Genomic DNA, 15585 nt, shown 5'->3' with positions numbered 1-15585 from the left:
GTTGGTCTACAGTAAGCTATATGGCTGTACTGAGCACCACCGTGCCTCCAATGCGCTTGTTGCCTTGATATGTTCCGGAACCTTTTCCCTCCACACCGACTCACAGGAACACCGACCACTTGGTGTTCCGGGACCTCATCATTTACAAATTAAGCACTGGGTATTAGTCAAAGGTTGCATAAGCATTACAGGAACTGAGGGAAGGGGGAAGAATCATTACCGCTGCAGGAAGTATAGCCATCTTTAGCTTTCAAGTTGTATTAAAAATTGATTATGTTCACCCTAGTTATTAACACTGCCTCCTCCAACATCTCCGGAGCCTACATTCTGGTGAAAAGTCGCTTTCAAATGCATGGGAACCGTGATGCCAAATGTTGAGATACTGTTAGCGGGTTCTCCCTAATGATGGCTCCACAGCTGTCAAACTCCAGTGTGTGTGTATGTGTTTTTGTATTTCTATACTTATGAGGACTACTTAAGAAAATCCTCGAAAGTGAGGATATTTTGGCTATTTTGGATTAAGCGTTAAAATTAGAATTAGGATTATGTTTAGGTTAGGGTTCAGATTAGGCATGGAGGGTTATGGTTGGGGTTAAGGGTTAGGGAATGATTGTAGTCAATGAAGGTTCTCAATATATTAATACAAGCATGCATATATGTGTGTGTATGTTAATTAGGGATTCCATGCATGCATGTGTATGCACAGGCATTGACACACACAACTAAACTCACAATCATGCACTAAAAATTCACATACACACACACACACACACACACGCACACACACACACACAAACCACGCCCCTGACATCTTTCGTATGGGTCACGGTCTCGTAGCAAGACAAGGCAATTAGCCGTGAGATGAGCCTGTGTCAGGCATGTGTCAGCGATGCCAATTAGGCTAGAACACTGTGGCAGGAGAGCGGAGCAGTCACTCTCTACTCCGATACCACAGCGAGTCTATGCTACCCCACAGTAGATGACTCAGGAAGGGGAAGGTGAGAAAAAGAAGGGGGGGGGGGTTATGCCATCAGACCAATTCACACACACACCTCTCGCTGCAGGAATAGTGAAGGAGAGTGAAAAACAGAAGTGTGAAAAACAGAAGAGTGAAAAACAGAGATACAAGCACATACCAAATGTCTCTCTCTCTTACACACATTCACAACCACAGAGCTACAGTTAGTTTCTTTCCCTCGCACCTTACACACGCATGTACCTGCGCATACAGGCGCACACATCTACATCAAGCTGCGTTAACAAATGGCGTCACAGATAAAGAGTGTGGGGATTCTTCACATCATTTGACAGAAGGAAAGACATTTACTACAGGACAGGACCCATGGTGAGAATATGAAAGCACTATTATCGCTTCCTCACAGAGGGCTATGCTCTATTTCACACACTGACAGCTGTGTGTTTGAGTGGCCAAGCGTGTGTGTACAGTATGTGTGCACACATAGGCTGCCCACCTGTTAAGATGGTGTTTCCATCAGTGGCAATGGGAGATCGGCGCTAGTTTGGTGACACACGTCACATACACGACCATCAACGTATATGATTTCACCATAAAACAAAAGGTATTCCAGATGAATTTCCATTACCTCACTGTGAGCCAGTATCACTCCTTTTAAGATTGTCCTGTGGAGGATTTTTCTCTCAGCACATTATTGTCAAATGAAATGTGATTAAAAAAACAAAAAAAACACTGATAATACATTCAATGGGCCCTGTAAACTGCCCTCTATTATTAGCATATTTCAATATTTCTCCTCCATCTCACTTTTGATGCATAATGTAACATGGATTCCACAATCCAGCCTCAGAACTCCCCATATTGAACCAGATCAAAGCATGAAACCAATCACAGGGGCTCATCTCTGTAATGGCGACAGTCTTGCTTTGTTGCTAGCATTCAAAGTGTGTAACCACATACAAAAACAACTTCCAACTCATGCGGCAGTAATTTTCCTGGAAAAACCTGCCATTTTTTTTTAATCACTCCCAAACTTACAGTGATCTATGTGATGGTAGGACTTTTATTCTGAGAGAAGTCTTCTCTATACAGAGAAGTTTCTGAGAGAAAGTGGATAAAATGGATAACTCATACATCTCAGTAAGGTTTTGTTTTTGTTTTTGTGGTCTCTCTTTCAAATGTATATATGTATGTATAGGTGCACGTGTGTGTGTGTGTTTATCAATGTGTATCTGTATGCAAGTCTATTATATATATTTATATTTTTCCTGAATTTATTGATGTACTTATTATACTTTGTCATTTCTTTAAACATTTTTATATCTTTTGAGTTTTATGTTGAATTATTAATTTACTTATTTGCTTATTTACTCATTTATTCTGGATGCATGCCATTGTATTTCACCTCTCTTTTGTACATGGACCTGTGGAATTTCAATTCAGCAGTAAGAGATTTTACAAATTTAGATACAAGATTTTGGCTAGCAACTTTGTCCGTCAGTTGTTCTTTGTGTTGGAAAAATAGGAAAATTGTATAGAAAAAAATCAATATAAACAAATCAAAGTACGCACATATATATATATATATATATATTCTATTTTTTTTTTAAGTGTCACAAGCCTCAGGGTACTGAGTTGGGTGAACAGGTAGGGGGGTAGGAGTTTGCTCATATACGATAAAGCGCACTGGACCAATTACCCTCGCTTTACCCACTAGGAGCCCCCAAGCTCAAAGCTAGCTAGAGAGAGAGAGAGAGAGAGAGAGAGAGAGAGAGAGAGAGAGAGAGAGAGAGAGAGAGAGAGAGAGAGAGAGAGAGAGAGAGAGAGAGAGAGAGACAGAGAGAGAGAGAGAGAGAGAGGAGGAAGAGAGAGTGTGCTCTTAGGCTTTACAAACCTGTAGGTCTCACCCTGCCACAGGCAACAGAGTCTAGACCATCCTCTCAACTAAACAGACAGTTGTGTGGGCGACTGCCAAAAATGTCAACAGGAGGGAGGTGGAGGAGGAGGGTGGGTGTATGAAAAACAAAGGATAAGAGGAGGAGGTATGGAGGTAAAAAAAAAAAAAGAAAGAAATGCTGAGAGAGCAAGAGAGAGAGGCAAGAGAGAGTAAAAAGCCAGTGAGAGGACGAGTGAGAGAAGGAAACTGAATGTCAAGAAAGACGGTAAGGGGGAGAAATCTGCGATGGACAGAGGGAATACAGCGGGCAGAGGGGACAAGAGCTGTTGTCTCCCACATGTGTCCATAAATAGCACCTGTTGACAGGCCAGCTCTCAGGTCTGGAACCTGCTAGCACCTGACTGCCCTCAGTATGACGCCCACTATGGAAATGTCCCTCCTCTAGCTCCGGGAGCCAAACAGAGGAGAGGTCATTGACGTCACTGGGGCCTGCCATCAGGGTTTCAGGCACCAAAAAAAAACACTGGCCTGGTTGTCACATATTCTCACGTTGCATGCCTGACCCCACCTTCCCTTCTCCTCCGAGCTTCATCTCTCTCTCCACTGGCCCTGCAGTTCACAATGACCGGAGCTTTTCACATCTGGCAATCTGGGTCTTTTAGTTATAAAATGCAGTACCCAAAGAAGAAGCACAAACAAAATTCCCATAATAGTTAACTCAACCTCACGATACAAATGTATAGTGGCTGGGAAAGTGGGTCCTCAGGGCCACAGGAGTCCCTGAGCATTCTCAGCAAAAAATAGAAAAGCTAGACAACTATTCGATTGGGATTAATGATATGAAAATATTCTTGACTACATTCTTGTTTTACAGACAGCCACTTGCGCCACATAGTTCCTGAACTGGCGCTCAAAGCCGGAGGAAGAGTTTCATCCAGTCAAAACGATAAAATTCCCAGTCATGCAAGAGTAATTTGCAGTAATGCTGAAAGTGCTCTTGTACAGTATATCATTACAGATGCTGTGTTCGCAGCACAGATGGATGCACGCAGCAATCGTAGGTATCAATTAGGCATGGCATGGGGTCGCCGGCATTTGTGGGGGCGTGTGTGTGTGTGTGTGTGTGTGTGTGTGTGTGTGTGTGACTGTGTGTCTGTGAGAGAGAGAGAGAGAGAGAGAGAGAGAGAGAGAGAGAGAGAGAGAGAGAGAGAGAGAGAGACTTAACTTACTGCTGCCTGTTGTCTCTTCAGCTTGTCTCTGTACTCCTCTAACTCCTGCAGGTTCAGCTCAGGTGGGAGTTTCTATAAACACACATACACACACGGAAACAGGACATACAAACTTATCACATGTATTATGAAACAATACATCCTCCTACACACATGACAGCATCTGAGGCTTGTCTAGAAACATCCACAAACAAAGCCTGTAAGCTCATCTTACTTCTACAGTATATACACACGTTACACTTCCAAGAACTCAGAACACAGAATAAAAGTTCCTGGTAGACATGTATGCCTGTGAGAAAACCAATCAAAGCAGAATTATGGTAGAAACCTTGCTCTAAAACTGTTGCTCAAAGCCATACGAGGGGTTTCTTTTGTCTCTAGGGAGCTAATCTTCACTCCTGCACATCTTTGGTCTCACAAATATCTCACTAGCCATTCCAAAGAGCTTAAGCTTGTTTAGCTGGCGACAGAAGATGGCTAGCTTCATTAAAAAAAAAAAAAAAAATAGAAGAATTAGCTCAATAAACACACTTCACCGCACCATAAGTCAAATTAGTAAACGAGGTGGAGGATGTTATCTAGTAAACAACAAACAAACTCTGCCAGGAAAAAAGAAGATATTACGAATCTGAGGCCCAAAGGATGATAGGTAATTACTTTCCCCTTGACTGAGAGTCTCATTTCAGATGGTGTAGCGATACCAAGCTAAATCTAATGAGATTTCACACCCTTCTTCTGTTGAGTGGATGCAATCCATCAATCCGGAAGTCGATGGTATGTGTGCGGTTCGGCAGAAGCGTGCGAGACCGCCGCTCAGGTGAGAGGGGGCTTTAACTATGCCAGTCAGACCGTGTTAAAATCACATCAACCATATTTATTCACATTAGAAATGCAATATTGTTGTTATCGGAATCGCTCAAACGTGGTGAGAATGTGGTGCAATTATTAGTTTACTTGGGGGGGGGGGGCACTTTGGAGTGAGTCTGTTGTAATAATTTTACAGGTGAGTGGTGCTCATTCAGTGATTTCATACATGCACTCGCTCACTCATTACCTCCGCCAAGGAGGTTATGTTTTCGGTGCCGTTTGTATGTTTGTTTGTTTGTCTGTCAGCAGGATTACGGAAAAACTACTGGCCCGATTTTCATGAAACTTTGTGGAAGGGTGTAGCATGGACCAAGGAAAAACCCATTCAATTTTGGAGCGGATCCGGATCAGACTCACGAACAAGCCTCACGAACAAGCAATCGGCCTTGGCGGATGTCTGCGCTCTCCGAGTGCCCTTCTAGTTAATTTATTTATTCATTCATTCATACAGAGCATCTGACCTCCAGTTCGTGCTGCACCATGTCAAAGGAGTCGTTGGAGAAGTAGAGATCCTCGATGCTGTTGATGATCTCCTGCTCTGCCTGGGGGTCAATGGGCTGCTCCCTTAGTTCCCGCAACTCCTCCTGAAAGAGGGAGACAGAGACCGAGAGAGAGAGAGAGAGAGAGAGAGAGAGAGAGAGAGAGAGAGAGAGAGAGAGAGAGAGAGAGAGAGAGAGAGAGAAAAAGAGAAAAAGACTGAGAATTTAAAAATGCCCTTGAACAAAGCACTTCAGAAAGATCCAGACTCATTGAGATGCATAGAGAAAACATCCAAAAGACAGAATTACATAATTTCCCTAACAACGAAAACAGCAAACAAAAACTTTTACAAAAACATTACGAAAAGTACATCAAAAGAACGAGAGAGAGAGAGAGAGAGAGAGAGAGAGAGAGAGAGAGAGAGAGAGAGAGAGGGAGGGAGGATGATAGTGGCAAGGAACGATACAGTGGGGGAAAAGAATAAAGAGTATCTAGAAACTTGCTTGTGTTGTATGCAAATCTCATGTGTAAGTCGCTTTGGATAAAAGCGTCTGCCAAATGTGAAATTGTAAATTGTAAATTGTAAAAAGGAGAAGAGATAGGAGTAAGGGGAAAAGAGGTGCAGCTAGGAGTTGAAGGAGAAGGGCAAGGGTGAAGGACAAGGTGCGGAGGGAGGAGAGAATAAGAATGAGGCAGAGAACAAGGGGCAAGGAGAGGGAAAGGGGAGGTGTGGAGTGGGAAAAAGTGGAAGAGAAAACACAAGGGGTTTAGCGGAAAATTGCAGCTTGTTTCGTTGGACGGCTGTCACGGGTAGAAGCAGGCAGCCTTGGGAGCAAAGGAGGGAATGAATGAGCCAAAAAAGAAAAAAACAACAACGGAGAAACCTGTCCAGCACATCTCTGGGAAACATCAGAGCCGTATTGATTAGTGCGCTGTGCATCCGTTGAGGCTTATTGCTGCGGTGAGTCCTTTAGATGAAGAGTTTTAAACCCACTTCCCCGGAAATCCCCTCGACTGCCTTAATGAGCAGAAATATAGGCACAAGTCAATAACTCTGATGTTGCACTATACAAAGGGGAAGGTTGATAAACAACAGATCAGAGTGGAAGTATCAGAAAAATACCTGTGCTGACGAAAAGGCCTGTGAAAATGTCACACTACAAAATAATCTTAATAAAAGGTATTATCTTGAGAATTATTAATAAGATGAAAACCTTAGGAGGAGGATTTGACCAGGATGGTGACGCTGATTTATCACTGTCAGCCATGACTGTTATATGTTTAACACACACACTTCCTCTGTAACGGCGTTCGCTTCCCAATGAGAGGGCTTCCCTTCTGGGGAAAATAAAACATCAATGATGACAGAGAGAGAGAGAGAGACCTGGGGCTGTTTGTTGTTCAGCCTCCCAACACATTGCCAGTTATCGCAGTGGTCACGGTAATAACAATTATGGGTGGTCATCATCATTATTGTTTTACCGCGATAGGCCTATATAGTAATAACAGGTATTGTCCCATCCATCCCTAGAGGCAAGAGCCATATCTCATGTTGTGTGTCGTTAATTTGCAGGCTTCCTGGTCAGAGATCCTTCATTTAAAGTGTTTGTCCTGAATTTAGCGGAGTCTAGCCATTCGCTCAAGTCTGGGATCAATACATCAAGGCATCAGCACATTAAGGCATAATATCGCAAAAAATAGAGCAAAAGCTTTAGAAGGAGGTGAGCTAGGATGGAGGCGGAATTATATTGGATAAATCCTATCCATACGTCCCTCATCCGTCCATATTCCATTAGATAAAATCTGGGCGCCTATGGAGGCTTGATCTCTCATAGAGATCTCCACGCATCACATATCAACCCATATTGACTTCACAAGATAGCCGACACTGATCATGAAAACCTTGTTACACACCTGTCTAGTCACAAATAGTTTCCCAGGCACCATCTGTAAGAGCCGTGCACCAAGGCAATGAAGCGTGCCACCCATGTAACTGACTCTGTGCACGCGCATTTGTGTGTGTGTGTGTGTGTGTGTCTGTGTGTGTGTTGCTAAGTGACTACTACGTGTGGCTATGTCCTTGTGAGCAATTTTAATTGACGTGGGCAGATAAATTATTTAATTATGTGTGTATGTGGCGTAATACAATTTAATTTAATTCGCTTCAGTTCAATTCAATAAACTTTATCCCTTTGTATAAACTTTATACAAGGTAATTGGAAGGATGTAAATAAAGCATTACAATTTGTTTGTGTATGTGTGTGTGTATGTGTGTGTGTGTGTGTGTGTGTGTTCGTTCAGGCAGGCGTGTGTTTGAGGCAGGTAAAGGAGCGAGCAGCAGCCCCTGGGGAATGTGTGGGTGAGTGTGTGAGAATGAGAAGGAGGAGTGGAGGTAGAAGATCATGCTCCCCCATGAGAGGGGTGGGTGGGAAATGAGCACGAGAAAGAGAGAGAGAGAGAGAGAGAGAGGGAGGGAGGGAGAGAGGGAGGGAGGGAGAGAGGGAGGGAGGGAGAGAGGGAGGGAAAGGGGGGAGAGAGATGAGGTGGATGACTCACTCGCAGAGAAAGTTACAGCAGAAAGAAAAAAGGCAGAGGAAGGAGCGGAACAAAAGAGAACGATGCGTCTCTCCCGTGAAGCCGCTCCATTATTGTTCAATTCACCTCTGCGTCTGTATCGGTCTCTCTTCCCTCTGCCTGCCTCAGCCACCCACCGCCATGACGTGCAAACACTTCTTTAAAAACGCTAACCATCTCTGAGTGAATGACTCATCCAAGTGTTACCTGAGGTTAAATAATTCCCTGCCGCTGCACAGGCACAAAACAAAATAACGCCCCTCTGCCTGTGAGAGCCCCACATGTGAAACCCAACATCAACCAGCACGAGGCTTTGATCAAAATTCACTTTGAAGGACAAGGGACAAACAAACCGCCCTCCCCTCCCCAAATAAATGAAAGTCTCATCTCGTAGCGGAAATTAGAAATCTATTTGCATCCAAAGTGTGGGGCGTTTAACAAGCCTTATCAAAGAATCAAAGTGGGTATTCAGCTCAAGTGCTGATTGAAGGTGGAAAATGAAGCACGGGACAAAAAGGTGCTCGACAACGCTGGGCCCTGATAAACAATAGTGACTGGATAAACAATGGGAGGTGACTGGAAAACCCAGGGAGACGCATGGAGAGAAAGGCAGTGGGGTGAAGAGACGGAGATGAGGGCCAATTATTTCCAATATGGAATCATTCATTAGTTCAACAGTACAAATCAAAGCCTCCTCATTGTAATCGGTGATGAATATTTATGGAGGCCTAACTGGGCATATATTCTCATCAGCTCCTAAACAAGGGTTTAACACAGTTGTCTTCTGGGATATTAGGACACAATCACAGCAACAGCAATATCACATCCAGGCTACAATACTGTTGTAGGCTGCTGTGTTAAAGGGTAATACCACTGAATTTCAGCTTTGAAATGTTATTCATAGTATTCTGTTCCATCACCACACGCCAGTGACACGGCCAGCCAATGAGCTGTGTATATGATAAAGCACCATATTGGTAGGAAATGCATGTGACATCATGGGGATACTATGAATAGAGGAAAATGATGATTTTCTGTTGGTATGGTTACATTTTCTGGCTTGGAACTGACCCACAGTAATATCAAGCTACTTTTAAAATGAAAAAATGGAAAAGTTGTATGCATTGTATCCTGTTCATTGTTAACAGAAGAGCTCCAGGCTGTACATTTGTATGGCATCACAGATTAGACTCTTGGATGTGTACTTTTTAGCTTTTGCCATAGGCCATTAACATATGTGAACTGTGAAAGTGAGCCGAGTTTCCCCCTCAAGATAGCCTGTGAACTGATCTGCTATATATGAAACTGCCCTAGTCTTCGCTTTAGGCTTTGCCCTTATCTTAAGAAAATGCGTATTTTAGACTGGGGTATTTGGTTAGTCACATTAGGCTCAACTCATGAGGTAATATCAACCAGCCTGTGCAGCCACCCGCTGCAAATGAATGCCTGTTGTATGATCAGAGTAATCATCCACCGACACAACAATGCAGACAAGAGAGGCGTGTGTGTGATGGGTAAAGTGAGGGTGACCCCTATTGGTGGAAGAGGGTAACTGCATGGGCTGCCAGTATTGACAGCAGGGCTAGACAAGACACATATCAAGTATCCAAGGCTCAAAGGAACTGAAGCCTCCAGGAGTCCTGCTGCTTACCTTAAGGGAGATATCGCCTACAAAGAAAGCCCTTAAAACCAACTGTCAAAGAGGGAAAAACAGTTTTGAACAGATGGGACTGGGAGGAAAAAAGGGTATCAAAGATATCAAAAGGTAATCTGTTTTTCTTTTTTTTTTTTTCCTTACTGTGAACCCTACAAAGCACCACATACTGTCTCAGGAACCCAGAGAGATTAACAAAGGGAACAAAATATCAAAGTTATCTGCAATAGCTTGTGGCATCAATTAAATAAAAAAAGGATTAAAAATTCTACCAAAGTTGTGAGTTATGAAAAAGTCTTGGTATCAAAATTAGCAGTTCATTTTGATTTTATTATATACTTCTGTGTGACATACCAAAGGATAAAACTAATTTCTATCATGGCCCAAGGTTTGAATGCTATAGATCTGTCTTTTTAATCACATTATTTGAAATTATCTCACAATGAAATCTTGGATAAAGGTTTATGTCCTGTCAGAAATGCGTCAATAGTGTATCACTATGGGGTTACCACTGCACTTCATGTCATACCGTTTAAAAGCCAACGGGGTTTCAATATGAACAGCCACAGGGCATCAGGTACAAGGAAGCAATTGAATGTGGGAGATGAGATTTTCTTCACAAGAATGGTTTCAGGTGGGGGTTAACAGCTGCTATAGCCAAGAGCTTGGCCTCTATAACATGCACACATACCCAGCACTGAGATATGTGAATGGGCCCAAGTCAAATGTTTCACTTCAGCAGCTATACTGAATGACACTAGATAAAAGAGAATTACGCATCAGCAATCTGCAATTCATTCAGTCTTGGACCCAACCAAACAGGGCAAGCAGGTAGACCTACGAGAGATTTAGGCTGCCTCTGTCACTTGTTTAGCCCTTGGTCTGCCAAAGATATGATAAATACAGCTCAAATTAGATGACTTAAAAGATGCACAGCCTCATCTATAAATGAAGGAAAGTTGCAGAAAATATCAGAGTGGCAACTTCCTTGGGATGACTGAGGAAAAACAAATATAAATATAGCATATAAATATAGCTAGCTAGCTAGCATAATGCATTGCATTATGGTCTACTGAGGCTACTATTGGTGGAGAAATTGGCTCTGCCTCTTCTACGATGGATTTCTCCCAGTATGATTGTTGAACCTCTGTGCAAAATAGTGAATCTAGAAAAATGTGACATTTATTGTTTGGGATCATATGTTTTAGATAGACCAAAATTTGAATACGCTCAAACTCTATTGTAGCTGCATCTGAAATATCTCAGTGTGACATCACATTATCTATGTTTGACCCAGCTGACCCAAAAATACACCAGAAATGCAAGGTGTTTTAGTGTGGATTTTTCCTTTAAAGACACACTGTACCTCCTCATTCTTGCTTTTTTCCCTCTGTCTTCTCTCCCACACACTCACAAACACTCACACACACCACTCTACTACACCAGGCTGACTGATTCATCTTTATCCTTCCCTGCTAATTATTCAAACACTGTCAAAACCCCTCAAGCCATACCAAATGTTTACCAGGGTTAGCATCATTTGTCAATCATCCCCGCAGCAGTTCCCCCCCCCTACAGTGAGCCAGATGTTAGTTTCAACTCCTGGGGGATGATAAATGGTTCGAGCCACAGCTAAAACAGTTGGAAACACATGGACGGTGTGATACATTATATTCAACACCCTTGCATATGTAATATCATCATGCATGCACACACACACAACCACCTTGGTTTGACCCTCTCACCCTGTCAAGTCGTGCAGTGCTCCTTAAAAAAAGGAGTGGCCATGGTATATAGAAAGGATTATTCCCCTTTTTTAATCAAGAGGGACCATAGCCTTCTTTATGGGTGTTTATAAAGCTAGACCTGTGGGTCCCATTTCATTTTCCTCAATACTGCACAGCCCAGCAACAAAGTAAATAAAGTCCACGTATAACATCATCAGATAATAAGCTCCATGTTTTGGTTGAACACACAATGGCAGGTGTTTGCAGTCCACACGCATTCATGGGTCTCTACTCGTGACAGTGAGGGTTTGAGTCCATTTGTCAAACTACGACATGTCACACCTTCATGACTGATTTACAGTAGATCTTGGGGCCATGATTCCAGCAAGCAGGAAGTTGAGCTTTACAGGCCTAAAACCAGGGTGTGTGATTACTGCACATCCAGTTTGGCCACATCAACTGATACTGATCAGAAAGATATCCCTCCTATGAAAGAGACTGATCTTTCTGGAGACACTCCCGTTGGCTTTCATACAGGCTCCTATTACAACTGGAGAATGACTGCTCTTATCTTATCTAGGCTAAGTCTGTGTCAATGGTTGGGGGTTTTCTGCAATAAGAGCATGGTCTGGCAATAGCCTTGAAATATCTTCTACAAAACATTAGGCCTAGGCTATATGATACTGAAATAAGTAGGTTATTATAAAATATCATTGTTGTCCCTCATAAACTCATACTTGCACCGCACTGTTTTCTGGGACAGTAACACCTAGCACCAGCCCTACTTCTGACAAAAAAAATAATTGTTACGCATGAGACTTTCACAAGAGCCAGCCTACATTCTGTGTTCACAAAGAGCTGCTCTCTTTTGATTATGTTTTTTCTTGTGACAACAGGGCTTTTGGAATAAATGGCAGATGGTCTGAAAAGATGAAATGACATACAAGCAGTTCCTCTAGGCTAATTATTTGCAGCCCAGGTTGAAATTATGTTTCAGCCTGGGCAGCACACACTCAAGTGACAAATCAGTCAAGTAAGCCTGCTTACCAAAATGAAAAAGAGAAACATGTAAGTGTTCAGACCAAACAGGTGACAGGGGTGACAACCCAAACAATGTCAGCCACAAAGGACCATTTACTTTCCCTGTGACCAGCACGTTTCAAGTGTAAACCACAACACATTGGAAACATAATGTGCGGCCATCAAATGCCAAGACTTTAGGAGGGGAGAAATTAAATGTCTAGTTGAATTGACCTGGCTGGGATCACTTTCCTGGCTGGGGTTGGTCACTTTCCAAATTCTATTTAGACGCATTAATAGAAGGTCATTCGTACAAGGCAAAGTCAAAGCAAAGCTAGCAACTGGCAATGTGCAGAGTGCCAAGTAAGTGACTTTGTACATTATATAGAGCTATTGCTGCTTCTTACTCTGAGCGCTCTTGATAAATTGAACCTGTACAACTGGCTAATGACAAATGCTTCTTGTGACTAACCAAGACTGATTGCATTTTCCAAAATGTTGAAATATCATTGCAGCACACAGCACACCATATTTCATGCTGATGGGGGTGGGACTGATGTAAAGCATGTCGTTTGCTGATAAAAATTAGTCACCTCAGTCTTTTTCCACTACTTTCTAGGAACAAAGGTGGAAGTATGATGTAATCTACTACAGAGCAGTATAAAATGTACAATAATGAATAGTGGGTACACCACTGACACATTAATAACATCCTGACTCATCCAACCTTACTATCTACCCTTTTGATAGAATTTTGATAGAATTGCTTTTGGACCTAAATAAATAGTTAAGTCAACAAAATAGTTACTTTATATAGAGCAAAAGTGGAGTGGATAACATGGCATGTCAAAAGTGTGTTTACAAAATATGCAGGTGCCATGTTGACTTACACTGTGTCTTTAATAGAAGAATAGCAGAAAAGTTGTCTTCTCTGTTTACCTGTCTTTCTCTCTCCACATCATACCTGACAGCAAAACTATTACATAGCTAGCATTTCACTATTCAGACCTGTCTACTTAATGAAAATGGTTAAGTATAGGATACATATATCAATTTTAACATTAGAGCTGGTCTATTCTATTCAAGCTCTATCATGGTGAAACAGATTGTTTCATAGAACATACAGCCCAGACCAATGCTTCATTCATTATTTAACACAGCAAGAGCGACAGCCGTTGCAGCCTTTTCATGAAGCTTACCTTGCTTGGGATCCTCAGATTCTCCACAGGACTGAGGTCTGCCATGCTCTCTTGGGGGCTTTTCAGGCCCTGTCAAAATAAAACCAACTTTTAGACTTTATAGCCTTCACAACAAAGATTTCACTTACGAATGAAAAAGCCCAGCGAGTGCCAAACAGACTTAGTGAAAGATGTCAGGTAAGGTTTTTCACTTGAAGTTTACTCCCAATGTCACACAGCTTACCATGTAACATCACACTACTGTGCTGCAGCGCACAAATACAGCAAAAACAGGAAAGATTTCTGAAAGCGATAGCCCGTTATTTGTAACAGGTTCGCCAAGCTGTCTAGCATTACTGCTTTGCAAGTTGAGCAGAACTTCCCTCACCGCCCACATTTTCTATTGTTGTGCCCTGTTGTTGTGGCTAATGATGATCTCTTACAAGAGAGACGTGCATGTAACGGGCCGTGCATATATCTTATTTTAATGTAGAGCAAAAGGGCTGTAAATAAACTGCAGCTGTTGAAGTATTATTGCTGTTAAACCTGTTGTTTGTGTCCTCTAATCTGTCAGAGAATGAGCTGTCAAACTAGCCAGTTAGCTTAGCTAGCTGGTATGCTAGCTGCAGCTGTCAGAGCCAACCGTTACACAGGTCAAACCCCGGAGACTCGCTTCACTCACCTGCCGGGCCATCAGCGACTTGATCTTCTGCATTGTAAATCCAAATCTGGTCCAGTGGCCGAATAACTGAATGAACACAGTTTTGTTTAAATGTCAACGGTTCGGCCCCTGCACTACGAGAGGGAAGCCATGGTTGCCCGTCACGTGATAGGCACAGGACCCGGAACAAATACAAAGCATCCTGGGAAATGTAGTTCATTGTATTGCGGCGTATGTGCGATTTATTAACCATTATCTTAATCTTATTATTTTTGAAAGCTGTGGAAAAAGGTTTGTTTAAATTAGAAATAGTTGGCCACGTTGCTCCGTCTACACAGAAAAAAAAAAAAAGGTGTAAACACTGCCAAAGCAGTATATTTGTGACATGTACTGCTATCACACACCACTGGATGGTAGTAATTTGCCCTAATAGAATAGAATACAATACAATACAATACAATACAATACAATACAATACAATACAATACAATACAATACAATACAATACAATAGAATAGATACTTGGGAAGGAACTTGGGTTATTTGACTTCACTGTTCTAAGTCTAGCAAATGTCACTTCCCAGTGTTAACTGCCTTGCTCATGGGCAGCAAATACAGCAGGTGGTATAATGAGTAACCCAACCCACTTCCCTTCAGATTAGATTGCAATTACCTAATGGATTCCCATTTCAAGAATTACATTTAAGTTGTATTTGTCTCTATCATATGGCAGCTTTTTGTTGCATGTTATGTTATTATACACATATTATCTCTCTACATATAAGACTTTGTACTTAATTATTTTAAGGTAGCACTACACAATTTACCAAGCCACTTTTCCTTCTGAGAACATGAGTGATCTCATCATCTCACGGCATGCATGCCACAGTGCCACATATAGCATCATCCCTACCAAGCAGTTTGAACTGGCTCCTCAATGGAAACTGTTCCAAATAATTATGAAAAGGTGCGTGCAAACCCATTGAGCCTGCTTTGTAATTGCCCCCTTGGGTGTTGTTTTGAGCAGCGCTTGGTTAAAAGCAGGCAGCATGCAGCAGACAGCAGGCACCATGAGCTCTAGTTCCTGCTTAATGATGCCTCAGGCTATTTCCCAGTCAAATGAAGGTGAGGTAGCTCTCCTTAGGTGAATTTACTCCACTGTTGTTTGTTATGCAGTCATCCACAGTGTGGAGCCTCCCTTAAAGCATACACTGAGACGGAACAGATGGCAAGCCCTACCAGGAGACAACACTGCAAAGACACAGCACACTCAATTGGTCAGTACATACAGCTATAATTAGAGCTAGATTCAATAAACTGCT

General features: G+C 42.3%; 1 protein-coding gene across 1 annotated transcript; it reads right to left on the bottom strand.

The window, feature by feature from the left end:
• Positions 1-4102: 4102 nt before the first annotated feature.
• LOC139642939 (syndetin-like) lies at positions 4103-14422 on the bottom strand (the record flags this gene model as incomplete). Its single annotated transcript, XM_071518002.1, has 4 exons — positions 14285-14422; positions 13624-13692; positions 5431-5553; positions 4103-4174 (listed from the first exon to the last, which is right to left on the bottom strand). Coding segments are annotated over exons 1-4 (297 nt in total), but the record flags the coding sequence as incomplete, so codon positions are not given.
• Between the last annotated feature and the right edge of the window lie 1163 nt (positions 14423-15585).

This window comes from Centroberyx affinis, unplaced genomic scaffold, assembly GCF_046629955.1.
Source record: "Centroberyx affinis isolate AG114_WGS23_722 - 3 ecotype Tasmania unplaced genomic scaffold, CSIRO-AGI_Caff_v1 ptg000548l_1, whole genome shotgun sequence".
Taxonomy (NCBI): Eukaryota; Metazoa; Chordata; class Actinopteri; order Beryciformes; family Berycidae; genus Centroberyx; species Centroberyx affinis.
This window is presented reverse-complemented; position numbering and strand designations above follow the sequence as displayed.